The following is a 27,176-nucleotide window of genomic DNA, read 5'->3' on the forward strand; positions in this document are numbered from 1 at the left end:
CCCCCCCAGCGTCGGCGAGGCTTCACCGGCCTGCCGAGCTTCCCCCCCTCAGCAGTGGCGGCGGCAGCAAGGCCTTACCGGCCCGCCAAAATTTCTCCTTCCCTCCCCCCCAGCGGTGAGGCCTCGCCAGCCCGCCAAACCTTCTCCTCCCCCCGGTGGCATCCGCAAGGCTTTGCCAGCCCGCCAAGCTTTCCCCTTTCCCCTCTCAGCTGCGGCAGCAGTGAGGCCTCGCCGGCCCACCAAAATTTCTCCCTCCCTCCCCCACTCCCTCCCCCCTGCCGACGGCAGTGGCGGCAGCGAGGCCTGCCGGTCAGCCAAGCCTTCTCTCCCCCACCCCTCCCGCCGCCACCTCCATTCCAAGAGGGACAGGGAGGGAAGGCTCCTTGTCTTCCGCGGGATCAGGATAAAGCCTCTGCCTGTCGGGTCCACCCGTACACAGATCTGTGGGGTAGTGACAGTTTCTGAGATGGTAGTTTGTGCTGCAGGTGGACGGCTGGAACCACAAGCCCTTGTCCTCACGGCTCCAACAGCTGCTCCTGCCGTTCTTAGCGGCGACATGTGCAGCTGCACAGCTTTCCTTGAGCTCCTGGGAGGGGATTTGAGTATCCCCCGTATACTTTTTTAAACATGTACGATTTTTCTGCAACCCTGGAGAGTACTCCAAGAGTGCAGAAAAACCTCTTTAGCCTCCAGGTGCCCTTGTTTTGCGGAAATAAGTATCTGCACGGGGGGGCACTTGGGAATTAGATATATAGATATATAAATAGGGAGGACAGTTTCTCACATCCAGAGATGCAATTAAGAGAGAACCATTTTTTTTCATTTACTATATTGAGTGCATTCCACTAAGACAATACCCTACTGCTTCAAAGAGTTTTTGTTGCCACAGAAAAATCTCCATACATTTTTAGAACACTGAAGCGAGCATTTGCACATGCATGTTGGTCTGATGAAGGGTGCATGCACACAAAAGCTTATACCTTGAATTAAATTTTGTTGTTCTTAAAGGTGCCACTGGACTCAAACTTTGTTATACTATATGTTAGTTTATTATTTTCCTTTTAGTTCTGCTTTGGGGGGGGAGGTTCCACCTTCCGAGCTGAGGGAGGAGACAACCGGGGGGGGGGAGACTCTCAGAAGTGGTACCAAAACTCTGGAACTCCCTCCCCCAGGGAGAGACAGCGGCCCCTTTCTGTGGCTGCCTTTTGCCAGCAGACGAAGGCTTTTTTTTGTTTCATTTGAGTTCCCTTCCTGCCCTATGTTTTAATTGTTGTGTTTTTGTATGTATTTTATCATTAGTTTCAATGATGTGTGAGAGGGTGGGTTGGTTTTAAAATGTGATTTTAATCTTCTAGCCAGCTTGGTGCCCCTTGTGAGGGCCGAAATGTGGGGTAGAAATTTCATTAAATAAATACATAAATGTCTTCTGCTTAGAGGCAACAACGATTCTTCCAGTGTCTTGGTAACAGTATTTCCCCACAGCACTGCAAACTAAATAAGGGCCCAAAGCAGCTGCTGCCTATAGGGGGTAAAAAACACTTTGGAGATCACAGCACAGATCCCTAATTAGAATGCTCAGACTCAAAGCATGTGATTAAATTTCCCCGAGACATTTCAAGGAATTTATTAAAGAGAAATATTTGCTCTATGCCTACAGGCCCTGGTTCGGCAAAAAACAAGTACCCAGTAATGTTTGGTGTGTGACTGCAATAAAGAAGGCCAATGCTATGCTGGGGATTATTAGGAAGGGTATTGAAAACAGATCAGCCAATATCATAATGCCCCTATATAAATCAATGGTGAGACCTCATTTGGAATACTGTGTGCAGTTCTGGTCACCACACCTTAAAAAGGATATTATAGCTTTGGAAAAAGTGCAGAAAAGGGCAACTGGAATGATAAAAGGGTTGGAACACTTTCCCTATGAGGAAAGGTTAAGGCGCTTAGGTCTCTTTAGCTTGGAGAAAAGACGACTGAGGGGCGACATGATTGAGGTTTATAAGATTATGCATGGGAAAGAGCAGGTAGAGAAAGAGGTACTTTTCTCCCTTTCTCACAATACAAGAACTCGTGGGCACTCCATGAAACTGCAGAGCGGTCGGGTTAGAACGGATAAAAGGAAGTACTTCTTCACCCAAAGAGTGATTAACACATGGAATTCACTGCCACAGGAAGTGGTGGCGGCTACAAGCATGGACGGCTTCAAAAGGGAATTGGATAAGCATATGGAGCAGAGGTCCATCAGTGGCTATTAGCCACAAGGTATAGATAGGGACTCTGGGGCAAGTGATGCTCTGTCTTCTTGGTGCTTGGGGAGGGCTTCTGGCGTCCTGGCCCCACTGCTGGACCTCCTGATGGCCCCTGGTATTTCTGGCCACTGTGTGTGAGAGTGTTGGACTGGATGGGCCTTTGGCCTGATCCAACATTGGCGTCTCTTATGTTCTTATGAATCCTAGAGAGGGAATCCTAGGGAAACCACTCCTCCTTTTGTCAGCGCCCAGCCATGATGCCAACAAGAACAAGAAAGTCAAAAACCTTCAGGAGGTGTCCATTGCCTGTGGCTTGTGCCCTTTCCCCGTCCGGAAGAACGGAGAAGAGGGGGTGACGGAGCGGAGCCTGCTGCCGTTGGTTGTTGGCCGGGTTTCTGCTCAGATACACCAGCTGCTTTTTTCCTCTGTGCTGCGATCTGAGACAAAACACTGTCTGCATTGCCACCTAAGGGAGAAAAAACAACAACCATGCATAAAGATAAGGCACACAATTCCAATGCACAACAATTTCACACTTCCACTGCCAATTTTGATGGATTTTTGGTTGTTTTTTATGTTTCTTTTTTCCCCTTGTTTATTTTCAATTTAAATAAACTTAACAAAGTAAATACATTTCATCATACAAAGTTACAGAGAATCTTCCAGAGTTTTGCTTCCACTCTTCATTTTTCCCATTATTTGTCTCCTTATATATTTTGTAGCCATATATACATTTTAGCCCAATATTTATCATATTCTTTTCCACTTTTACCTTGAACAGTAAATGTTAATTTTTCTAGTTCGGCAACTTCCATTACTTTATATATAAGTTCATCTTTTGTTGGTATATTTTCATTTTGCCAATACTTCACGTATAGGATTCTGGCCGCCACTAATATATGCATAATTAAATATATTTCATATTTCTTAAATACCTCAGATATTATATTTAATAAGGTTATTCAATGTGAAGGAAAAGGAACTCCAAATGTTAGTCCATTGATGGTCAGGTATTGGTGTTACACAATCTTTATTCCAGGCCTTTTGGATTGCCAATTTTTGCTTCCATGTTTTATCACTGAGTAGCTTATATATGATGGCTACGAGTCCTTTTGAGTTCTGTGTGTCTTTTAGTAGTGCTCTTTCAAATTGAGTTAATGGTCTATCAGTCTTGTTGCTTTAGCTCAGCAAACATATGACTTAGTTACTGGTATTGAAACCATTGGAGTTTTATCTTGTGTTTAGTTCAATGTATTTTTATTTTTCAAGGCTGAACTTTTTCTGTACTTTGAGATATTCCATAACGCTTCGTGAATTTTATCTGGCATTAAATCTGCCCCTTCAATTCTAACCCATGTCTTATCGCAGCTAGGGTTAGTATAATAAAAAATTGCTTTCAATTGTGCTGCCAAATAATAGTGGTCAAGGGAAGGAAAACTTAGACCTCCTGCCTTAACGGCCTATTTAGAAGCGACAGTTTAATTCGAGGTTTCTTGTTGTCCCATAGAAATTTAGTTAAGTTAGATCTCCACTCTAAAATCTTTATTTGGAATTGTTATAGGTAAGTTCTGAAATAAATAAAGGAATTTTGGTAAAGGAATAGTTTTAAACAATTCAATTTTTTCCAGCAATGAAAGGTTCAACTTTTGCCAATCTTGCAGAGTTGATTTAAGGATGTTATTCATGGGTTTGTAGTTGTATTGCCACACATTAGCTAGATCTAAAGGTATACTTAGATGTTTCCACTGATTTGTGACCCATTTAAAAGGAAACGAAGAAGTTAGCTCTATTTTGTCAGAATCAGCAATATACATCGGATATAGATCCGATTTTGCATAATTAATTGAGAATCCCGTCACATGACTAAAGTTTTCTATTTGCTTTAATAGTGGTTTTAGAGATTCTTTAGGATTATTTAAATAAAAAATGGCAACGTCTGCAAATAGACTCATTTTACAATGTTCACTACGAATTTTAATTCCTAAAATACTGGGATCCACCTGTATGGCAAAAGCTAAAGGTTCCAATGAAATAGTGAACAGTATTGGTGATAAGGGGCACCTCTGTCTGGTGTCCCTCTTCAGATGTAGGTCCTCCGATCTGAACTGATTAACACTGACTTGACGGCATAGAATTATTATTATAATTTGGCTCCAAGTTTTAAATCCATTAAAGCAACAATTTGCGTAAAAGAAATAAAGGTGCTCTTCCCAGATAATGAGACCCAATCTGTGCCTAGAAATCGATTCTGCCACGGGCTGAGAGACAGAAGTCAAGTCCAGTCCAAGGTCGTTGCCAGGAGAGTCAGAGCGAGAGCCAAATCGTGAGTCCAAAAGAGGGGTCGTCCGAAGCAGGGGTCAGGGAGCCAGGAGTCCGAGCCAGAGTGGGGGTCTGAGGACAGGAGCCGAAGGTGGATGCAAGGCACACACGGAGGCGACTCGTTGCTTCCACAAGAGCCCAATGCTGAGTGGGAGTTACATAGGCCTCTGGCTGGGCTTCCCGTGGTGGCGGCAGCGGCGCTCCTGCTAATGCTCAAAACTCGGCGCTCGCCTTCCCTGCCAGCGTGCATCTCGACAGCGGGTGGCTAAGTCTCTGCAGAGCCACTCCCTTCTCTGAACCAGCCACGGGGGTGAGTCAGGCGCCTGTGCCTCCTCGGCTGCTGCAGGACTAGGTGCGGGGTTTACAGGCTCAGGCGCTGGCATGCTATCGACTTGTGAGGAGTCAGAGGGCCTGACTTCTGGTTCTGGCAATACCGGCGCCTCTGGCTGTGATGCCAACTTGGGCGAGGACTCGGCGCTGTTGTGGTCGCTCATGACAAATTCATTAGTTATACAAATAAGGTAGACTTTGCTTGGGTATTGGGTTAGTTCAAATATTTCTATTCTTTATATTCAGAGTCAAAAATGTACGTACCTGATTTATTATGCATTTCTCCGCCGTGCCTATTGACCCCAGCTGTGCTGCTGGATCCTCCGGAAGAATGAGGTGAATGGTTGAAATTGCTGGAGCTGGAGGGTGTAGGAGGTCTTCGGGCAAAGGCTGATAGTTGAATGGGCCTAGTGGCTCTACTTAAGGCTGCCTGAGGGGAAAAAATAAAGATGTTTGTTTCTCAAAATGATTTTAGACACAGCTTTACCTACAACTTGTGGTCAGTATTCAGAAAATGAAGCTCTCTTGCCTTTCTTTATGAACTCGTTTCAGCAGGCTCTGCTCAAAACCAGAGAAATGCAGAGAAATAAGAATCAAGATAAAGCCCACATAACAGATACATCAATTTCTGCCTCTTCTACACCTGAGGAATCTTTGACAACCAGTGGAATGTGGTGGATAGAAATTTGGACAAAGAATTCAGTCAGACATTTCAATACATACAGTGTGGGATGCATTTAAAGCATTTATTAGGGGATGGCTCATTAATCAAGATGCATGGAAAAGAAAACAAAAAAAAATATGAACAGCTAATAAACCAGACTAAAGTAGAAGAAGAAAGGACTAAGAAGAATTTAAACAACAAAGAACCCAAAATCAAGCTTAAATTATTACACCATAAAATGAACTTAATCTTATTGCCAAGAAATAGTTAAGAATATAGAATTTACTAAATCATTTTATTTTGAAAATGCCAATAAACCATCAAGATGGTTGTCTTACAAAATTAGAAAAGAAAGGGGAAAAAGGACAATCATGGTACTGAAAAACCGACAAAAATGAGGAAAAATATAAAATACAAGATTTGAAGAGTATTGCTGAAAACTTTTACAAAAATTTATACCAACAGAAAGAAGAAAATGTAGATTTAATTAAAGAATATTTATCTCAAAAGGACAATAATAAATTTAATGAAGAACAGAAACAAATTTTGAATGACCCTATTACGATGTGTGATATAATGGAAGCAATTCAAAGACAACAGAAGAAGAAAACACCATGGCCGGATGGCATACCAATAGAATTTTATCAGAAATTTGATGAACAGATAATTTTGCCATTAAAAGAAGTCTTACAGAATATCAGCAAAACAGGTAAATTACCAGACTCTTGGAACCAGGCTATTATTACATTAATACCCAAAGCCAACTCAGAAGGGAACTTAATTCAAAACAACAGACCCATATCTTTATTAAATGTAGACTATAAAATATTTGCAAGTATTCTGGCAATGAGGTTGAAAAACGTTTTGGCATAAAAGATCCACCCGGACCAAACAGGTTTTTTACCCAAAAGACAAATGAAAGGTAATATAAGAACTATTATAGACGCTTTGGAGTATTATGAGACTTATCCAGATAAATAGCTGTTATTAATGTTTACAGATGCAGAGAAAGCATTCGATAATCTATTATGGAAATTTCTCTTGCAAAAATTAGAAAAATGGGATTGTGGATTAGTTTTTCAAACAATGGTTAGCGCAATATATATAGAACAATATGCACAAATAACAATAAATGGTGACATGACACAAAAAATAGAGATTCAAAAAGGAACAAGACAAGGTTGTCTTCTGTCTCCCTCACTATTTATATTTGCATTAAAGACGTTAAATGAATTAGTGAGAGAGGATGAAAAGATACAAGGTCTCAAAGTAAAAGGTGAATAATTCAAACTTTTGGCGTTTGCACATGATCTTGCATTTATAATGGAAAATCCTATAGTCTCATACAGACAATTACTAAGGATAATTCAAGAAAATGGGTCAGTAGCGGGACTAAACATAAATTATAAGAAGACGAAACTGTTAATTAAGTACTGTTCACAAGATATGATAGATGAAATACAAGAGATAGTTTCTATGGAGATAGTCAAAAAGGGTAGATATTTTGGCATTATCATATCTAATAGAAACAGCCACCTAATAGAAGACAATTATAATAAACTTCTTATAGACCTAAAGAAAGATTTGAACAAATGGAATACGCTACAACTTTCACTGATGGGAAGAATAGCTAGAGTGAAAATGAATGTACTTCCTAGGTTTCTATTTCTTGCCTAAAACATTCCACTCTTAAAAAACTAAAAAAAAATCTAGAATTAGACAAAATAACAAGACAATTTATTTGGAATGAGAAAAAAAAAGCCAGAATTAAATGAAAATTGCTTCAAGACAAAAAAGAAAAAGGGGGGTTTGGTGTCCCGAATTGGAAGTTATATTATCAAGCAGCTGCCCTTTGCTGGATTAAAGACTGGATAACTTTGGAAAATATAAAAACATCAAAATTAGGTCATGATTTGCTCATGGGGTGGCATGCCTACATATGGTATGAGAAAGACAAAATCCATTCCAATTTCCATAAGCACTTACTAAGAGGAGCATTAATTAAAACATGGAACAACATAAAAGAAAAATATTATTTGAACACTCCTAAGTGGGTAGCACCCTTAGAGGCGTTTGTAAAACCATCGTTAATTACACCAAAAAATAGAGAACCATATGAAGTCTTACTTAAAAAGAATGAGTTAAAAACAGAAGAAGAACTGTTAAAACACAATATACAACTATCCTGGTGGCAATATATGCAATTAAAATCTAGATATGCTAAAGATGCAACACATGGGTTTGAAACTAGTAAAATGAATTGGATAAGATCTGGCTCTCCTCTAACGACGAAATGATTAAAAAATTATATAATCTGCTGTTGGCAGACTATATGTTAGAGGAGACAAAACCTTCTATGATTACCTGGATGGAAGACATTGGCTACAGTCTTGATATAGACGCCTGGACGAAAATATGGAAGACTGTTAGACTCATGAGGGCCACAGCATATAAAGAGAATATTTATAAGATGTTCTTTAGATGGCACTGGTCACCAGAAAAAATTGCGAAATGTTATAAAAACTCTACAAATAAATGCTGGAAATGTAAAAGAATGGTTGGTACGTTCTACCATATGTGGTGGAATTGTGTAAAAATTCAAAAATATTAGCATAAGGTACAGAGGATAATTTTAGAAATTACAGATGTGAATTTGAAACTAGAACCTGAATGTTATCTGTTGAATATGATCCCAGAAAAGATCAGGCAATGTGATGTGTATTTAATAATGATGATAATAACATCTGCTAGGATTTTGTGGGCTAAATACTGAAAATCAGATAAAATTCCAAGTGAGGAAGAATTGACAAATAGGCTGTTAAACTTAGCAGAAATGGATAAAGTAAACGTTATAATGCAAGGCAAAGACGACGAAATTCATTGGAAAAGATGGTCAAGGGTGTATAGTTGGATAAACGATAAAGGAAAAAGATAGACTCGAATTATATTGAAAGATGAAATTTATATGTTTGTATTTGTAAAAACAACAAAATATTTTTTAAAAGAAATTTGGACAAAGAACTTTGAGGTCTGGGTTGGGTTGACATCCCTACTTTAACCATGAAGCTCAAAGGATGGCATCAGGGAACTAGCTGCGCCTTCCCGGGTGAAGCTATTTCACAGGGTTTTTGTAAAAATAAAAATGAAACAATCACTTATTTACAGACCTGAGTTCACTTGAAAGTGTAGTGGATTTACAGGCGGAAGACCCTTTTATGGTGAGGAGATAGTGAATCTTGACAGAATCCTATGAATTCCCTCTGGCTGTCCTCTTCAGGCCTGCACTGCCAATTCCCAGCGGATTAGCGTACAGTCAGAGAGAACAGTGAAGGCAGGAAACAGCCCTCCTGTGGGGAAGCATCCCACAGAGAGGTCTTGGCACTTCCATACCATTAGGCTGCTGCAGCACCTTTTAAAAAGCTAGGCAAGCCTTGAGGTCTTCGGATCATGCTGCTTGATGGGGAACTGTGCAAAGGTGTGACCAGCAATTGCCCCTCCCCTCCTCAAGGGACATCTCTAGAGGGCAGCCAAGGACCACCACCCCCCCCCGTTGTTAGAAGAGGGATGCAGTCTTCGTCTGAGTTTGCTTTGTAATCACAACCCTTCTTATGATACCGTGTTGAAACTTTATAAACACCAGTCTTTACCACAAACAACTGGCTCTCCTCTTGGGTATCCCATGAGCCTAACACAGAGTCTGGCAGGCCCTGACTCTAAAGTAAAGTAAAACAGAAGGGTGGGCTTCAAACATGACAGAGGCTGCGGTCACACGGAGAGAGACGGAAGATAGGCGGATTTTCCGGGCGCGATCTCACCGCCACATCTGGGAAGCGTAGAGCTCCCGTAGCTCACCCGAGGCTTCACTCCGAAGATGCGCTGTAAAAAACTAGTACCTCCAAGGTACTAGTTTTCAGAAACCGCGGGGCTAGGGCGGGCGTCAGATCGCGTTTCTGGTGGTAGTTCCGGTGCCCGCCCATGTCCCCTCGCAAAAAGGTTCCCCCCCCCAAGTTTCCACAGATGCGCACAAGCACCCAACGGAGCATGCGCACACTTTAGTTAAAAAAAACCCACAACCCCATTTGCCCCGCGGCCCTGCTTCTTTGCAGCACCGCAGGATTGTCCTGTGATCAGCACCTCCCCCCTAACCACGGGACCTCCATGGGACGTCTGCTCGCACAACCGCGCGTTATTTTGCCCCGGGGCAAACAGCCACGCTTCCCCCCCGCGTTTTCCGGCCCGTGTGACCGGAGCCAGACATTTCTTTCAAAGAAACATTCTGGAAGGAAAAATGAAAGTGCATGGGTTTCCAGTTCTCCCAGCTCGATTCTGCGGGCCATAAATAAACAAAGAGTTTATATGCTCTCATCAGAGAGTAAATTAAATGAATGGTGCCGTCTTGTTTTCTGGGGCTAACAAAGCAACTAGTCTTCACATTTAATCAAAAATACCTTTTTAAAAAATCTAGGCTATGCAAAAATTCAGAAGACTTATTTGGTTTAGAGTGAAGAAAATAATGCATCCTAATAATTAAGAAATGTTTAGGCTTAAATAAAATCACACAAATCGTTACAGCACTTATGAGTTTCTTACTTTGTCACAACTAGCATTGCCATTACAGTCATGGCTACTGGATCTGTATGGAATGCCAAGCTTCATCTGTTCACTGCCGCCATCTTGGCTTGTTTGGGTCCTGTCTGAATTCCACGGCTCAAAACTTGAAGGAGGTAAGAAAGGTGGGATGACCGCTTTCAGTTTGTCATTAGGCAACCTTGTAAATGGAGCCCCACTTCTTAACTGAATGGGGGAAAGAAAGAAAAAGAGATATTCTAGAATGACTGCATAGAGAACAAGGCAATTTTACACCCCCACACCGATATACTACTAGCCACAAATGTGAATTGTTGCTTTTTTACTTTTAAAAATAAGGACTGTTCTGTATGTCTGATAATACATTATTGTTAATAATCAGAATATTTTTGATTTCTCTTGAGTTGTTTAGACAAGATCAGCAATGCAACCTATAACTTACCACTGTGGTCAATAGTTCACAATCATTTTCTGCCTTTCTACTGGCTAGACCTGAAAAATACATTAATAGTGTTATTTTAAATCTACCCCAGTAATTCATGCAAAATTTATTCTAGGTTACATGTTGAAGCAAGTTGCCCCTAGTATAACTCAGCTGATTTCCAAGGATTAGTTTGCCCCATTATTGATTTTTTTTTACATTTTCAGACATAAAAGGTGTGATTTTTACCAGTCTGAAATAATATCCCCATGATCTGAAAAATATCTTTACATAAGATGAGCCATCTGTACATTGCCAAAACAGCGATTCAGTTTTAAATTAATTTTAAATAAATTTGTAGACCAGAGTTGTATCAAGGCTGGCATAGGAAACATAGATGGTGTCATTTATCGGAGGAGTTCAGTGATTACTGCTTGAGGACGCCTTCCAAGGTTGTGGTGGGTTTATGGTCCAATGAGGATTTAAGCCTGTCCCTGGGATGTACCGCTGCAGACGGCCGGCGGGTGCCAAAACGGATGACTGGTGCTGCTCCCCCCCCCCGCACTCTCCTAATCCCTCCCACAAATAAAACAAGCCTGTCACTGAGAAACCAGATGAGAACCCTTCTCCTTGACATGTAACAAGGCCCAGTCCACCTTCTGAAGTGGTAACCTCCAGACACACACGGAGTCCCTCCGCCAGTAAGAACTTTGTGAATAGTTTAATGCTCCATTTCCAGGGTTAATACTACCTACACAATGATTTAGCACTGTCATAAGAACATAAGAGAAGCCCATGTTGGATCAGGCCAATGGCCCATCCAGTCCAAAACTCTGTCACAGAGTGGCCAAAAATACCAGGTGTCAAAGTCATGACGTATTAGCAGCTCTGAACGTCTAAATAGGCCACCAGGTTTCTGACTATAAACAGTTCAGAAACATTTGAAATGTTATGCATTTCTTACATAGAAAGTGCTTGCATCCTGGGAAAGTTGGATGACTTTGATGACTGCATAGGCATCTTCTCCACCGCAAGTACATCCACTGAGAAGACACGACTGGCTATTGCTCCCAGTGTCCGTACACAGTGAAACTAACTTTCCTACAGTCATCAAACATGTTGATTTACATACAGTGTTGCTGCTTTTGCCTACACAGAAACATGCATGCAGGCGGGGCTGTGGCATCTGCTGTGCATGAAGAGGGCCCCGGGTTCGGTTTCTGGCCTCTCCAGTTAAAAAGACCAGGGAGGAGGTGATGGGGAGGACTCCTGCTTGAGCCAGGGCCACACTTGACAGAACAATGGTCTGGCTCAGTAGAGGCAGTTTCATACGGGGAATTTAAAACAAGCCTATCAAGTTTTTTCTCTCATTTTTGGCTGGAACTCTGTATTTCTAAGACTAAAGGCAGAGACTTTTCACATCATTATTTGTAGAAATGGGAGGGGAATTTAAAATCCTTCTATGTGATAACAGAAATACTGTTAGTTATTTGGTTTTTTAAAATTTACCCCGTCTCATCATTTATTTATTTATTTATTTGTAACCCGCCCTTTCCACAAGCAGGCTCAGGGTGCTGACAAGTTGACAACAATAAATACAATACTATCTTAAAATAGGTCAAAAACAATAAATAACAATATTAAGAGAATACAATAAAACCATAAAACATCTAAATTGGGCAGTGCAGTATATTAGTTTCAGTTCCTGCAGCCAGAACGGATGGGCTGGGACTCATCCAGCAGCAGCAGCAGCAGCAGCAGCAGCAGCAGCAGCAGCAGCAGCCGCCATAGGGAGGCCAGCTGGTAGATGCCCGCTGCCTCGGCCAAAGGCCTGGTGGAACAGCTCTGTTTTGCAGGCCCCGAGAATCGGTTGCAGGCCTTGCAGGGCCCTGGTCTCAACCGGGAGCCTGTTCCACCAGGCGGGGGCCAGGGTCGAAAAAGTCGTCCCAGTCAGCAGGTGCGCCACCCCATTTTGCACCCGCTGGAGTTTCCGGATCAGCCTCAAGGGTAAGCCTGCGCAGAGCGAGTTACAGTAGTCAAGCCCGGAAGTGGCCATTGCATGGGTTACAGTAGCCAGGCCCTGGGGGGAGAGGTAGGGAGCCGGCTGCCTGATCTGCCACAGGGGACAAAAGGCAGCCCTGGGGACTGGGGCGACCGACCTGGGCCTCCACAGGGAGGGAGGCGTCCAAGGCCACCCCCAGGCTCCTCACCTTCTGGGCCGGCACCAGCCCAAGGTAGGGAGAATAATTTTAAATGGATATTCTTATAAATAGCATCAATACTTGATTGCATGTTAGACCACCCACTCCTTGTATACCTGTATGGATGAGTGCACATGCCAAAGAATGTACATTTAACAGCTTTTACCATCAGCATTGCTCTTGGATGCCCATGCTGTAGTGACGTTATGATTTCCAGGGTCACAGTTCTGCAAGGTAGCCTTCATTGTACAATCGAACAGTGATTTGGACTCTTCTGGAAGAGGCACAGATGGATTTATGGCAAATCCATGGTTTAACGTTTGGGTCAACTTCAACTTGCGAAATCGATTGGACATCCTGTTCCACCATGACTAAAAACAAAAATGCACCAAAAAATCACACACTTATTATACACAGTAGAAATCTTCCCAAACACATCCTTTGACCCTGTCACGAGGACAGTGTCCAGAGGGCGGCCATCTCGGCCTGATGCAGAACAGCCAGATGTGAGTCCAGTCTGAGCACCTCTGAGCCCAACCAGTGGTGGGGGGGGGGTTGGGTTGGGGGGTTTCCTGTCTCGACTGCTGGCACTCCACAGGCACGCAGAGACACAGTTTTCAGGCATCAGAGTTTGTAAAGCATTTCCAGGGCCAGGCATCAAAATACATTTCCAGGGTTCAGGCGCAGAGTAGGCAACACTGGCAGCTTCGAGTCCGAAGGGAAATCCAAGAACGAGAAGGACACGAAGGGGCAGGCCAGGCTCAAAGACAAAGAGGTCAGTCCAGAGCACAGAGGCAGTGTATGGGTCGGTCACCAACGGAGGAGTTGCTTCCACACAGCCACCCCCTTCTCAGCTGCGAGCCGCCTCAGTCCTGCTCTTGCAAGCACTCATCCTCACTGTTGGTGCTGGGCCGGTGCTGTGCTGCTGGGTGGGCACTGCGCCTTCTGTCTTGAAGGCCTCTCCTCATCTCCCTCTGGTGGAGTCCCCAAGGCTCTGGTGGTGGTGGTGGTGGTGTGTGTGTGTTTGTGTCTGGGGGTGAACTGACCAGCAACTGGCTGCTGCCAGCTCAGGGCTGGGGGGCTGGGGGGGCAGTGTGCTGGTTCCTGGCTGAGGATCTGTGTCTGGCCCCTCAGAGACTGCCTCCTCCTCCTCCTCCTCTTGTAGCGCCTCCGCTGCTGGCTGTGGGTTGGGGTCAGGTCTGCTGGCTGCCTCCTCCTCCTCCTCAGAGGAGTCTTCTGCGACTCTTTGCTCTGCTGGCCCTGGCCGGCTCACAACAGGGTATAAACTCTGAAGAAACAAAGCTCGGATGAAGGGAGCTCTTTGGATCTCAAAATCTTCTTGGTCTCTAAGATGCTACTAGACTCAAATCTAAAGACAGAGCTCATTGTTCAGCTCCTTCCTAGAGCCAGTGCAGTTCTGCACGGAAAGACCAGCTGGGAACAGGAAGCAGGAGGCATCAACCACCAGGGTGACTGAGCAGGAGAGCACAGGGGTGGTGTGGTGTGTGTGGGTGTGCCACTGGGAAGCTCTGCCCAGTGAGCATCCTCATGGAGACAACAGACCGTCAAGGTTGGTGAGCCGGGCCCCTCCACCTCGCTCCAGCCAGAAAGTCTGATCAGAGCCTGCAGCTTCACAGGACCCGATGGAAGAAACCCCGATGATGACTCCCTTTGTCACTCCATCTATGCCCTCATGATGCTACCGCACAGCAGAGAACAGGGCTAGCAGCTCCCCCCTGCAAACAAGCTGCTCTGGTGGCACACAGGGAAAAAAGCATCTGTGTCCTGCTGCTCGATCCACCCGTCCGAGACCCCTCTTGCCTTATAGAAACACTGCCAGAGTGGAGTGGCACGGCTCCCCCAGAACCTGCGAGGGGCTCGGCGTGGAAAGGAATCCCCCACGAGCTCACAGCTGGGATCACTGGTGCACTCAGAGGAAAGAAGGAGCCGAGTGCTTCATTCCTTTCCTTCGCGGTGGTCTGTGGCTGACTTTTCCTGCGCCCCCCCCGGCACCCACACCTTGACAACTCATACACTGCCCTGTCAATTAGGACAATCATCTCTTGGTGGACTCCCCTCTCATGAATGGATCCAACACGCCCTCTACGTTCCCATCTAGGCTAATTTTCTAACCTTCAACAGAAATGGTAATCCATCCCTTAGGACTTACTGTGACACAGCATGTGAAACTTACCTTCAGTCCTCCCTTGTCCTCTGGCAGTCCTGGGGCATCGGAAGACGTCTTGTTTCTCAAAGAAAGCGCCGCTGGCTTGGTGCCCTGCTTCCCCTTCTCTTTATCCCCCTGCATGCACGCCGATGCCAGCAGCCGTATGACTTCTGCGTCTGAAAAATCCACAGGCGGTTTGTGGCGGAAATAGTTCTCTGCCCCCCCCCCCAAGGTACTGTTAGGAACAAGCCTCTTGTATTATGAGAGCACATATATACATTGGCATATACGTGCACGTATGTATGCACACACACGAGTGAGGGAGAAAGAGCAAAATACCTGGATCATTCAGAAGCATTATCAAGTCAAACGCCGTGTATCCATTCTTAGCACGAAGATTGACATCCGCTCCTTGATTTAATAAATACTTAACGACTTCTTTATTTCTTCGTAAAAAAGAGACAAGTCACACATTAGGCACCCAAAAAGGAGATAACTGCACTCCACAGGTATTTAAGTTCTCCTAAACTTTTGCTTGTTTCTTTTCAGCCACCTCCTGCTCCTGTTTCTTTTCAGCCACCTACTCTTCAGCTACAAGTACCGGAAGTGACCAAAATGATTCAGTTGTTTACCAGCCAACCTAGCAGTTTGAAAGCAAGAAATTGCAGGTAAATAAATAGGGACCACTTCGGTGGGAAGGTAACAGCGTTCCGTCCACCTTGGTGTTTAGTCATGCCAGCCACATGACCACGGAAACATCTTCGGACAGCGCTGGCTCTTCGGCTTTGAAACGGAGATGAGCACCACAACCCTAGAGTCGGACTCGACTGGCTTTCGAGCAAGGGAACCTTTACCTTTACCTTTAAACATGGCTTAACCTGTGTTAAAGCTCAGAATTATGACCACTGGTATTCTTACATAACGTGTAAGACCATCAAGGTTCTGATGTTGCTATGTCAGTGCTGGGGTTGTTGTCCTAAGGCTGTTCATCTACAAAACCAATAATATTTTAGTTTTTCAGCCATAGTTTCTTGCTAACTGTCGGGTCACTGGGGAAGTCCATCCTTGCTGTTGTTTTCAGTGTCATACACCCCAGCTCCCAGCTGCTGACCTTCTTTCACCTCACAGGCGAAGGAGAAGCACATCATGAGTTCAGGAGTTACCATGAGAATTATGGACCCTGCCAAGCAGGCTGTATTGGGTCTATGAATCAAGGTAAGTTGGATATGGTTAAAAATGAGATGGCAAGACTGAACATCGACATCTTGGGAATCAGTGAACTAAAGTGGACAGGAATGGGCGAATTTAACTCAGACTACCATTATATCTACTACTGTGGCCAAGAATCCCATAGAAAAAATGGTGTGGCCTTTATAGTCAACAAGAGAGTGCGAAAGGCAGTAATGGGATACAACTTCAAAAACTACAGAATGATCTCGGTCCAAATCCAAGGCAAACCATTCAACATCACAGTAATCCAAGTCTATGCCCCAACCACTGATGCAGAAGAGGCTGAAGTGGACCAGTTCTATGAAGATCTACAACACCTCCTAGAACTAACACCAAAAAATGATGTCCTCCTCATCATAGGGGACTGGAATGAGAAAGCAGGAAGTCAAAAGGTAACTGGAATAACAGACAAGTTTGGCCTTGGAGAACAAAATGAAGCAGGGCAAAGCTTAACAGAGTTTGTCAAGAGGACACACTGGTCACAGCAAAGAAGAAGAAGAAGAAGAAGAGATTGGATTTATACCCTGCCCTTCACTTGGAGTCTCAGAGTGGCTTACAAACTCCTTCCCCTTCCCCTCCCCACAACAGACACCCTGTGAGGTGGGTGGGGCTGAGAGAGCTCTGACACAAACTGCTCTATAAGTTGGTGTGAGCTAGCTCACAGTTTTTTAGCCTCCAGCTCACAGATTTTTGCCTTAGCTCAGGAAGGAGGGCCTCAAAGCAAACTAATTTGTGCAGTAGCCAAATTGCTGACTCACAACTTTAATGCCAGCAGCTCACAAGGTAGGATTTCTGCTCACAAGACTCCACAGCTTAGAGAGAACATTGGTGCTGCATGTTCCCGTGTGCTGCAGACGCCTGATCTGGTCTGGACCTTCCCTTCTCAGATGCCGCATGTGGAGCAGGGGCTCAGCTCAGGTTCGAATTCCCAGCCTGCCATGGAAGCCTGCTGGGTGACCCTGGGCCAGTCGCACAGCCTCAGCCTCACTTGCTCCACAGGGTGATTGTGAGGATAAAATCAGAGAGGGATAAAATCATGATGTGGGCTGCTTTGGGCTCCCACTGGGGAGAACGGCAGGGCATAAACGAAAGAAGTGATAAATAAATAACAGCCACACCTCTCTAGCCTCCACATTTTAACTCCCCCCCCCCCCCCCACTGCATGTTCTGTGCAAACATTACATTCAGCCCACGGCCCGTCAGACAAGCTCACAGGAGGGAGAGGCACACTTGGAAGTCGGGTGGGCAGGCACAGGCTGCTCCTCAAAGTTTGCACAGTCTCTCTCATTTTCCAGGAGCCAGGTCAACACTGCGCAAGACCTCCACAGACGGGGAGGGTAGAACAGCACAGAACACAATGCTACCCGACGGGTCCTCTCCAGAGTAGGCAGGCCTGAGAAAGCCCGGCGTTTTCCCTGGAAACAAAACTGGCTTCCACATCCCCCCCGCCCCCCCCCCCCGGTGGTCTTTGGTCATGTGATCAAACAGTGACAGTAAATGTGAGCATAATCCCCCCATGCCAGGAAACAGGGTCTCTTACCCATGATACGTCGCCTGCATTAGAGCTGTCCAGCCGTGGACATTATCTTGCTTGTCAATTTCTGCATTTCGGGAAACCAGTAACTGTACCAGTGGCAGCTGTCCAGTGACGGCGGCAATCATCAGTGGGGAGGCACCATCATCATTGACCATGTTGATTTGTGCTGGGTCTTCATCCGTGATCCCTTCCAGCAGCCGGAAGCTCCCTGCCGAGACAGCAACACTCTTGAGGAACGGGGAGGACTTCAGAGCAGTAAGCCGGAGGTGTGTTCTGAGCATGTCACGCCAAACCAGTGAAAAGAGGTTTTTAAAACAGTGGAAGGGGAAGCGTCTCAAAGCAGTACCTGAGTGAAATACCGTTTAATCTGTAGGCCTTTGCCAGAGGCGTAAGGCCTGTGCTGGCTTTTAAGAGTCGTCTGCGCCAGAATTTATTTGGGCAAAATAACTCTAAACAGGCTCACTCAGAACCCTACTCGGGTCTATTCAGCAAAGCACTTTTAGGATTGCACGGGTGGCAGGGGAATGGCAAGTGCTAATTTTCTGTGGGTTTTGACCTTTATGCGACGGGGGGGGGGGGGGGCGGATCCCATGGTCTGAGGACTGATGGAAAAGCAGCCATGAAAGAGTCAGCAAGAACAGGGGCGTGCCCACCAAGAGCTTCTCTGAACCTGAAGTCTTCTTAGCTGATCCGGAAGAGAAAACAGCCCTCATAAACAGGCTAAGAAACAACTTGATGAGAAGAAATGAGAAAGGCGGCGTGACGATTCCTTGTTTGAGAGTGTGTGTGTGTCCCTTTAAATGTTTTATAGTAACTAGTGTGCCATGATTGGTGGATGGCAGAGTGTGGGAGGAGTTATTCTGTGTGGGTGTGTCAGTGAGAGATTGGAGAATGACAGTTGGGAGAACAACAGTGGGAGAAAAGGCAGTTGATGTTGTGCAGTTGGAGTTCAGCCAGTGAGAGCTCTGACAGTGCTGTGTGGAGTCAGAGAGAGAGAAAGCAGTATATATCTGTAAAGTGAATCTACAGTTCTTAAAGAGAGTTAGAGTTACAAAGAGAATAGCCTGTGTGATACAGTCGACCTACATACTTACAAACAGGGTTCCCTCTAAACTGAGTTACGCTCACTCACAACTTCAATGCCAGCAGCTCACCAAGTAGAATGTTTGCTCACAAGACTCCACAGCTTAGAGGGAACATTCCTTACAAATACCTATTTCCTAAACAGTTACAGTTTAAACCACCTCTTAATTTGTTCTTTCAATAAATCCTTTTTATTTAAGTTTATCCCAGAAGCCTGATCCATTCTTCCTCAGGACCACATAGATCCTCGCAAGCCAAGACCCTGGGTCACAATACCAAAACCAGAAGCAGAAAGGGGATTTGGAATTTAAATAAAATTCCTGGTGGCAGCGGGAACTACCTATTTTATAAACATAAAGTATCATTTAAAGTGAAATTCAGTCCTCTCCAATAGGAGGTCGTCACAGGCTGATTCACACGGCTCCTTAAAACAGTCACCTCATTCTTTGATGCCGATCAAATACAGCAGATGCCTATATAACAGCAACAAAAATAATGCCTTACCCGTCTTCAAGGCATGGAAGATATCAGGCTGCCTCTTCTGTTTATCTGGAAAGGAAAATTTATATTTATTTATATTTATTTATTCGATTTCTATCCCGCCCTCCCAAAGGCTCAGGGCGGCTCACATGCAGCAAAGCCGAGAAATAAAATACAATAAAACATATAATAAAATACAACATTTAAACCACAGTAAAACCTTCCTATAACACGGTGCTGTACCTATATTAATCATCCAAGATGGGAGCAACCATCCAAATCTGGCGGCCAGCCAGCTCTCTCAGTAGCGCGGTCTCCCGCTACGCTGTCTCTATACTTTGGCCAGGCCATGCTTGCCCCCCCTTTAGTAGGGCAGCCGATGGCACACCACCTTGGTGGTAGGGTAGTGGCGGCAGCGGCTCCTACTCGAAAGGCTGGTGGAAGAGCTCCGTCTTGCAGGCCCTGCGGAACTGCATAAGGTCCCGCAGGGCCCGGATCTCCTCTGGGAGCTCGTTTCACCAGGTAGGAGCCGCCACCGAAAATGCCCTGGCCCTAGTAGGGGCAAACTTAATCTCTCGGGGGCCTGGAACTACCAGGAGATGGAGGTTCCCCGATCGTAGTGCTCTTGGGGGAACATACGGGAAGAGACGGTCCTTCAGGTAGGCCAGACCCTGGCCATTCAGGGCTTTATAGCGTGTAACCTAACGGCTGTGCTACAGCCACCACAAAGAGTTTATTGAAGTATATTTTTATTTATTTGTTTGTTTGTTTGCTTGCTTAGATTTTTAGACTGCCCTTCCACGCAAGCAGGGCTCAAGCGGCTTACAACAGAGGAAGACACACAGGAGGTAATTAGAAGTTAAGAACCAAGAATAAATACATAAAACATACAGCACCAATAATTCAATAATTCATCAGAATAATTTAGTCAATCCAAGATGATGGGGGGGGGATTCAAATTTCACAGGCCTCGGGGCCGGGGGCTGCAGAGAATGGAGGGTATGAGAGAGCCAGACGATACCATCGCTGTCCTCAACCGAAGGCCTGGCGGAACACCTCTGCCTCACGTGCCCTGCGGAAAGGTAACCAATCCTGCAGGGCAGAGATGTTCTCCAGCAGGGAGTTCCACCAGTTGGGGGCCGGGGCCGAAAAAGCCCCCCTGGCCCTGGTGGAGGACAGCCGGATTGCCCTCGGGCCGGGGACCACCGCCGGGAGGTTCTTCCTTCCTGAGCGTGATGCTCTGCTGGGGGCACACGGAGAGAGGCGGTCCCAGAGGTCTGTGGGTCCCTGACCACGAAGGGCCTTAAAGCCCAAAACCGGCACCCTGAACCGGATCCAGTGTTTCGGTGCCTCAAGCGATTTGTTATCCAAAACAAAAAACAGTGGAAACCCAATAGCCAGAGTGGCCCACGCTGACTTTGCTATGGGAATGGGAATCAGATGTGCAGCTGTTTGTCTTCCCTGCTGGGCTCAGTTGCTACTAGACTGTGGAATCCCTTTTCACTAGCCGAAGGGCACAAAACAATTTCCCCATTGTCCTTGTTTGTTTATAAAGTGCACAGAGCACTTCGCAATAAAAACTCACATTTAAAACAGGCTGGTGTTGTGGTTAAGAATTCTGGGCTGAGATCTGGGAGACCCAGGTTCGAATCCCCACTCTGCCATAGAAGCTGGCTGGGTGATCTTGGGCCAGCCATTCTCATCCTAGCCTACCTCACAGGGCTCTTGTGAGGAGGATAAAATGGAAGGAAGTAGAGCCACGTAAGCCACTTTGGGATAAAGTAAATGAAGTATGCAAGTAAATAAATAAATAGTCTTTTCTAAGAAAGAACACAATGTGGCTTATAGCTCAGTCCTACTGTCTGGAGGGGGGCCTCCCCACCCCCACCCATCAAGAAGAGGAAGGAGGGGTTCCCCCCCCCCAGGACAGCAGCAGGCAGAGAAAGGCCAGCCAAACCCAGCCTGGAAGCGCTGCCATAGGACAATCAGCGATGAGGGCGGGGTGGGGCTGCCCAAGGGGCAGCCGTTGCCCACAGAAGCAGGCCCCACGGGGCAGGGGGAGTGGGCGCCGGGATGCCGAGAGAGCAGGCCAGGGGAGCTTGTGAAGGGGGAGGCACAGAGGGTCACGGCTTCTTGGGATCTGGCCAGGGAGTCAACGGAGAAAAGGGGAAAGGACCAATATTCCCTCTAAGCTATGGAGTCCTGTGAGCAAAAATTCTACTTTGTGAGCTCCTGGCATTAAAGTTGTGAGTGAGCGATTTAGCTTTTGCACAAATTAGTCTACTCCGGAGCCCTCCTTCCTGAGCTAAGACAAAAATGTGTAAGCCAGAGGCTAAAAAGCTGTGAGCTAGCTCACACTAACTCAGCTTAGAGGGAACACTGGAAAGGACCTGCAACAGGCTCTCCATTGGCCCTGGTCAAGCCAATCAGGAAGTGCTGACCCTGCAGCAAACGTGACTGGGAGAGCCCGGGCTTGCTCCTCCCCCCAGAGGAGCTGGGGAGGGGCCCCGGAAGGAAGAGCAAGGCCCCTCCTGAAAAGGGCCAAGCTTCAGCAAGGGAGAGGGAACCAGCCTGTGAAGACCACCCCCACCCCCCACACACACTGAGGCTCCTGAAGGACTGGCTAAGTTGCAGGAAGGAAGACCCCGGAGGGCGTCACGGCCCCAGACTCTGCTCCAGAAGAGCCAGACCCAAACCCCTACCCACGTTTGCCTGGAAGGAAATCCCCTTGATGTCTATGTAAAGGTAAAGGTAAAGGTTCCCTTGCTCGAAAGCCAGTCGAGTCCGACTCGAGGGTTGCGGTGCTCATCTCTGTTTCAAAGCCGAAGAGCCAGTGCTGTCCGAAGACGTTTCCGTGGTCATGTGGCCGGCATGACTAAACACCAAGGCGCACGGAACGCTGTTCCCTTCCCACCGAAGTGGTCCCTATTTATCTACTTGCAATTTCTTGCTTTCAAACTGCTAGGTTGGCAGGAGCTGGAACTAGAGACGGGAGCTCACTCTGTCATGCAGCACCGGGGTCTCGAACTGCTGAACTACCGATCTTCCACAGCCTGCAGTTCAGCGTCTTAACCACTCGAGCCACCGCAGCTCCCTGATGTCTATGAGGCATCCCCAAATAAGCATGCCAAAAACTGCTGGTCTTAAACTCTAATGCTTTTGAGTAAACATGCATAGGACTGGGTCGCTGCTCTCTTAATTCTGTTATAACACCGTAAGCGATTTGGTGATACCTTATTCAGATTCTAAAAAGAATGGGCAGAATATACATCATCCTGCAGAAGCAGAATGATAAGAACACAAGAAGACCAGAGAAGCAGCAAAGTTTAAGAATGGGCAGTAGAACAGAATATTCTAGACAATAAGACCAGGGTCCTAACTTCATGCTATGTTTTCCCCGAGCCCTTCCCATGTACACTTGGAGGTCTATGCTGGGAACTCCGTTCTGAGGTGCACGTGGGCCTAATGCAGACCAGGACTCCGGTGTGTCAGGAGAGAGCCCTCATGCCTTCACCCCCCAAGCAATTTTCCCAGCCTGAAGCGGTGTCATTGCTATTTTCCCTAGGGGGGGGGACTCTTGTGTACAAAACAGAGAGGAAGTAGTCTGTACCTGTCTGAGGTCTAACTGTTGTGAGAGGTGCCAGATAATCCTTCATGTCTTCATGTTTGAAGTCAACAGATATTTCATATGGAGTTTTATGCAATACGTTCAGCTGATCTGGATCGGCTCCTTTGTTCGTGAGCTGTTGGGCCAAACTCACTCTTCCGCTAACAGCTGCTAACATTAGCGGGGTCCAGCCCATTGCTTTCACGGTGTAATTACAATCAGCTCCCCAGTCCAACAGCAGATGGACCACTGCCTCGTGCCCATGCTGGACAGCTGCCATGAGAGGGGTGATAGCGGGCAGTTCCTCTTTACTCTTGTCCAAGCTGATACTCAGGTGGTCATAATTGTCAACGTAAGCGCCAGATTCCAGCAACAGTTTGACAAGACTGATATGGCCGCCCCTAGAAGCCATGGTGAGCACACTGGCTCCCAGTTTATTCTGCGCATTGAGGTCAGCACCATTTTCCAGCAAGATGCGAGACACAGTTAGATGTCCAAACCTACATATGGGAGAGGAAAACATGACAACACCCAGAAGGTTTGAATAGCAGGACAAAAGCACACTCTTTGAATTTAAAACACTGGACTATAGCTTCACATACACTGTGCATACAGCGATAGTTTTGTGTGCAGTGGGGCTTACTTCTGAGTAAGCATGCATAGAATTGTCCTGCACATGTTGCTCTTACAAGACTACTATAGTTCAGGAGAATGAGCTGACAGCAGGGAATGAACGGGTTGAAAGCTCACCAAGGAAGACAAGCTCTTTCTTAGGTTTAGACTCGCTATTTACAAAACCTGTTTTTCCCGTTAAAAAAACACCACCCTGTTTCTGAACACTTAGTCAGTGCAAGAGTCCTAACGGGACTTGAGAATTCACATACTGCATTGTGAATCCACCTGCATAGAGTTTTTCTTTGAATTACTCTGTGAAACCTCTGTGTGTACCAGCTACTCTTGCTTGGTTGTTGTAAGGAACCCTGAAGCTAGACACCATGTCTTTTAAATCTTTGAGCAGAAAGGAAGGTAAGAGGCGTCGTTATTTAATGCCTGGGAAGCTGGCTGGGTGACCGGCTGACACCTCTCCCCTTCCACTTTCTGCTCAGAGATTTAAAGGCGCAGTGTCTGCTAGCTTCAGGATTCCTGGGGCCGGTTCTCTGGTTTTCTGCCCCTCTGGGCCCAGCTGGCTTCACGGGGCTGCTGTGAGGGTAAAGGGGAGAAGGGTGGAGGCCACTCTTCGGGTCCCCCATAAATGAAGGAAACAAGCAAGGCAAACAAGGTGGCCAGCCACTGAACTCTCCCCCCCCCTTCCTTCTGCACTGTTGCCCCCCCCCCTCTCCCGGGAATAACTTTGCTTTCAGTCAGGCTCTGATAGCAGAAGCGAGGCCGATGGTGGCAGATAGACAGCAAGAGGTTTCTGTGTCCTCCACCCAAGAGCCTCTTTTGTTCTTTTCAAGGGGACATAGACTGATAGAATGTTAAGAGTCGGAAGGGACCTTGCCGGTCATCTAGTCCAACCCCCCCACCCCACGCTGCAGGAGCCTTGGTCTGGAAGGGATGCTGGCCTGCAACGCACCAACCCCGGATGAGGTCTGCCGGGAGGGCGCATTTTGTGAGAAGCCGGATACCAAGACGACCCCACTGCCAGTCGGTGTGGCTGGCGGGTTACGGCCGGGGGACAGAGGCAGAGATGGCAGAGAGAGAGCCGGCAGAAGGGACTTGGCAGCACGCACCCCTCCTCCTGGGGAAGATCCCCCACCCCACCCCCACCCCGGACTGGGCAAAGGGCCCGTGCCTCCCTCCCACCTGGCGGCTTGCATGAGCGGGCTCCACCCGCAGGAGTTCCGGCTCTGCACCGAGGCGCCCCTCCGCAGCAGGAAGCCCACCAGCTCCTCGTGCCCGCCGGCCGCGGCGAACTGCAGCCCCGTGTTGCCGGCCTCGTCCGTCCCGTCCACGGGCACCGAGCCGGGAGGGGGCGGCGGAGGCGGGGGGGGGGCGGGCGCCCCCCCCCACCCCGGGCCCCCCGCCGCCCCCGCGCGGAGCAGCAGCTGGACGCCGGCCGGGACCCCGCACTCCCCCATCGCGCCCTCCCCCCGGAGGAGGGAAGGAAGGAAGAGGGACCCGGCCGAAGCCCGCCTCCTGGACGGGCGGGGAGGGAGGGAGATGGGAGGAGGCGGCCTCTGCAAGGCCCGGCGGAGGAGCCCTCCTCTTCCCGCGGGCCCCAGGGGCGGAGGCGGCGGCGCTGACGCTCTCCGCAGAGCTGTCCCGGAGCCAAGGACTCTCGCGGCGCCACGCAGCCAGCCGCTTCCGTCGAGCGCCTTTCCCGGGCCCGGCCCTCCAGCCGGAGCAAACGTGCCGGCGCCCAGGGCGAAAGCAACGCACCCACCCACCGCCGCCCCCTGCCTGCCTGACGCATCTCCGGCTGGGCAGGGCTGAAAAGCCTTTGGACAGACTCCTGGCTTCAGCTCTAAGACTTTCGTTGGGAAAGAACAAGACAACTTTAACCGGGTCATATCCCCTGAAAACCCCACACCCCAAACACACCCCACTCCAGCTACTGGCTGTTCACAGTGGCCCAGAGTCCCACAGGCTCCTCGCTGGGATCCTCTAGACCATTGTTCCTCTTGCCTCACCGCGCCCTTGGTGTCGGGTATATTACACGGGTCGTCCTCTTTGCCAAGCCCGATTGCCTTCTCCAGTGACTCCTTTCTGCCCACAATGTGACCAGAGCACCATCGCCTGTTTGCTCATTTTAGCTTCTAAGGAGACGGTCAGGCTTGCTTTCCTCTAGAACCCCCTGATTTGTGCTTCTGGTGGCCCACACCATTGTTCCTCGGAGCAAAGGTTTGCCTCACCGCCTGGAGCCCTTTATTACATGGGCCTTCCTCTTTGCCAAGCCTGATTGCCTTCTCCAGTGACTCCTTTCTTCCCACAATGTGACCAGAGCACCATCGCCCCAGTCTGCTCATTTTAGCTTCTAGGGAGAGGGTCGGGCTTGATTTCCTCTAGAACCCCCTGATTTGTGCTTCTGGTGGCCCACGGCATCCATAAGACCACATTTCAAAGGAACCCACTTCCTTCCTGTCGGCAGTCCTCACTGTCCAACTTTCACACCCATACATAGGAACGGGACTACCACTGCATGAATTATTTTATTTCTTCTATTTGTATCCCACTATCAGGGTGTTAGGAGCTGCGGAGGCTCAAGTGGTTAAGACACTGAACTGCAGGCTGTGGGAGGATTCAACTGACTTTCGAGCAAGGGAGACCTTTACCTTTTCATCATGGTGTTCAGAGCAGGTCACAACATATAACAAAATCATAATTAAAACGTAGCAGTTTAAAACAATCCCAGACATGTACAGGTGCCTAAGAGCACTATGACAGTGACACCAGGAGAAGACAAGGGGGAGGAAGAGGCAGGAGAGCCAGTATAGGTGGGGCTTCACCTGACCTCACCTCTATGCTTGGTTGCAGTATGCTTGGTGACACATCTCTGTGCCGAGTCCCGCAGGGCCTGGATCTCATTTGGAAGCGCATTCCACCAAGCTGGAGACACAGCCCAGAAGGCTCTGGCGCTGTTTGAAGCCAGGCGAATGCTCCTGGGTCCTGGGATCACCACCAGTGTGTTACGGCTCCCAAGAGCGTAGTGCTGGGGGGGGCGGGGGGGATGGTATTAACGTGATCTTGGTTGCCAGCAACTCACCTCTGCGCTTGTGAATCTTTTCTCGCTCCCCCCGTGGCTGCCCTTCCCAGTATCAGTCTCCCTTTTGGTTGAGGACAAAGACAAGGAATCCTGAACAACTGCAGTTTCTTCATAGTAAACCTTAAAGCTGTGTCACTGTCTTCTTGAGGCTCAGCCGCAATCCCGCTTCGGCCCATTGGGGCCTTAACTTTCATCAGGCTCACCTGGGCGGCCTGGAGACCGCACTTGGCCACACAGCGGGTCACTGGGGAGGGGGTGTGGAGGAACTTGGAGAGGGTGATCCTGTCACCCCCTCAGCCCTCTCCTCTGTAGGCCCAGCCTACCCGGCTCCTTCCCCGTTCCTCCCAGGCCTTGGTCTCCAGGCCCCTCACCCCTCCTGGTTGCCAGAGGGCAGAATGGGAGCTCCCTTGCTGGCCACCGGAGTGGCCGGGTCTTGCTCCGGAGGGCCACCCCGGGTGTCTTCGGGCCTGCAGAAGTCCACCCCCACCCCCCACCCCCCATGCTTTGACTGGGGCCAGCCTGTCTGGCTCACCACGGGCTGCCCTGAACCTTCAGGTCCAACAGGGCCGTTTGCGGGGGGCGGGGGGGGGGGGCG

General features: G+C 47.7%; 1 protein-coding gene across 1 annotated transcript in view; it reads right to left on the reverse strand.

Moving 5' to 3' along the window:
* The window catches only part of ANKS6 (ankyrin repeat and sterile alpha motif domain containing 6), a 34,975-nt gene extending 10,019 nt beyond the window's left edge, over positions 1-24,956 (reverse strand). The window contains 12 exon segments of the mRNA XM_015410474.1: positions 1,092-1,132; positions 2,607-2,715; positions 5,163-5,328; positions 10,153-10,356; positions 10,592-10,641; positions 12,938-13,142; positions 14,966-15,114; positions 15,278-15,384; positions 17,709-17,913; positions 19,293-19,337; positions 22,879-23,375; positions 24,682-24,956. Of these exon segments, the coding sequence (XP_015265960.1) occupies positions 1,092-1,132; positions 2,607-2,715; positions 5,163-5,328; positions 10,153-10,356; positions 10,592-10,641; positions 12,938-13,142; positions 14,966-15,114; positions 15,278-15,384; positions 17,709-17,913; positions 19,293-19,337; positions 22,879-23,375; positions 24,682-24,956 (2,053 nt within the window).
* Between the last annotated feature and the right edge of the window lie 2,220 nt (positions 24,957-27,176).

The sequence above is a fragment of the Gekko japonicus genome, unplaced genomic scaffold (genome assembly GCF_001447785.1).
Source record: "Gekko japonicus isolate JY-2015 unplaced genomic scaffold, Gekko_japonicus_V1.1 scaffold2277, whole genome shotgun sequence".
Classification (NCBI taxonomy): domain Eukaryota; kingdom Metazoa; phylum Chordata; class Lepidosauria; order Squamata; family Gekkonidae; genus Gekko; species Gekko japonicus.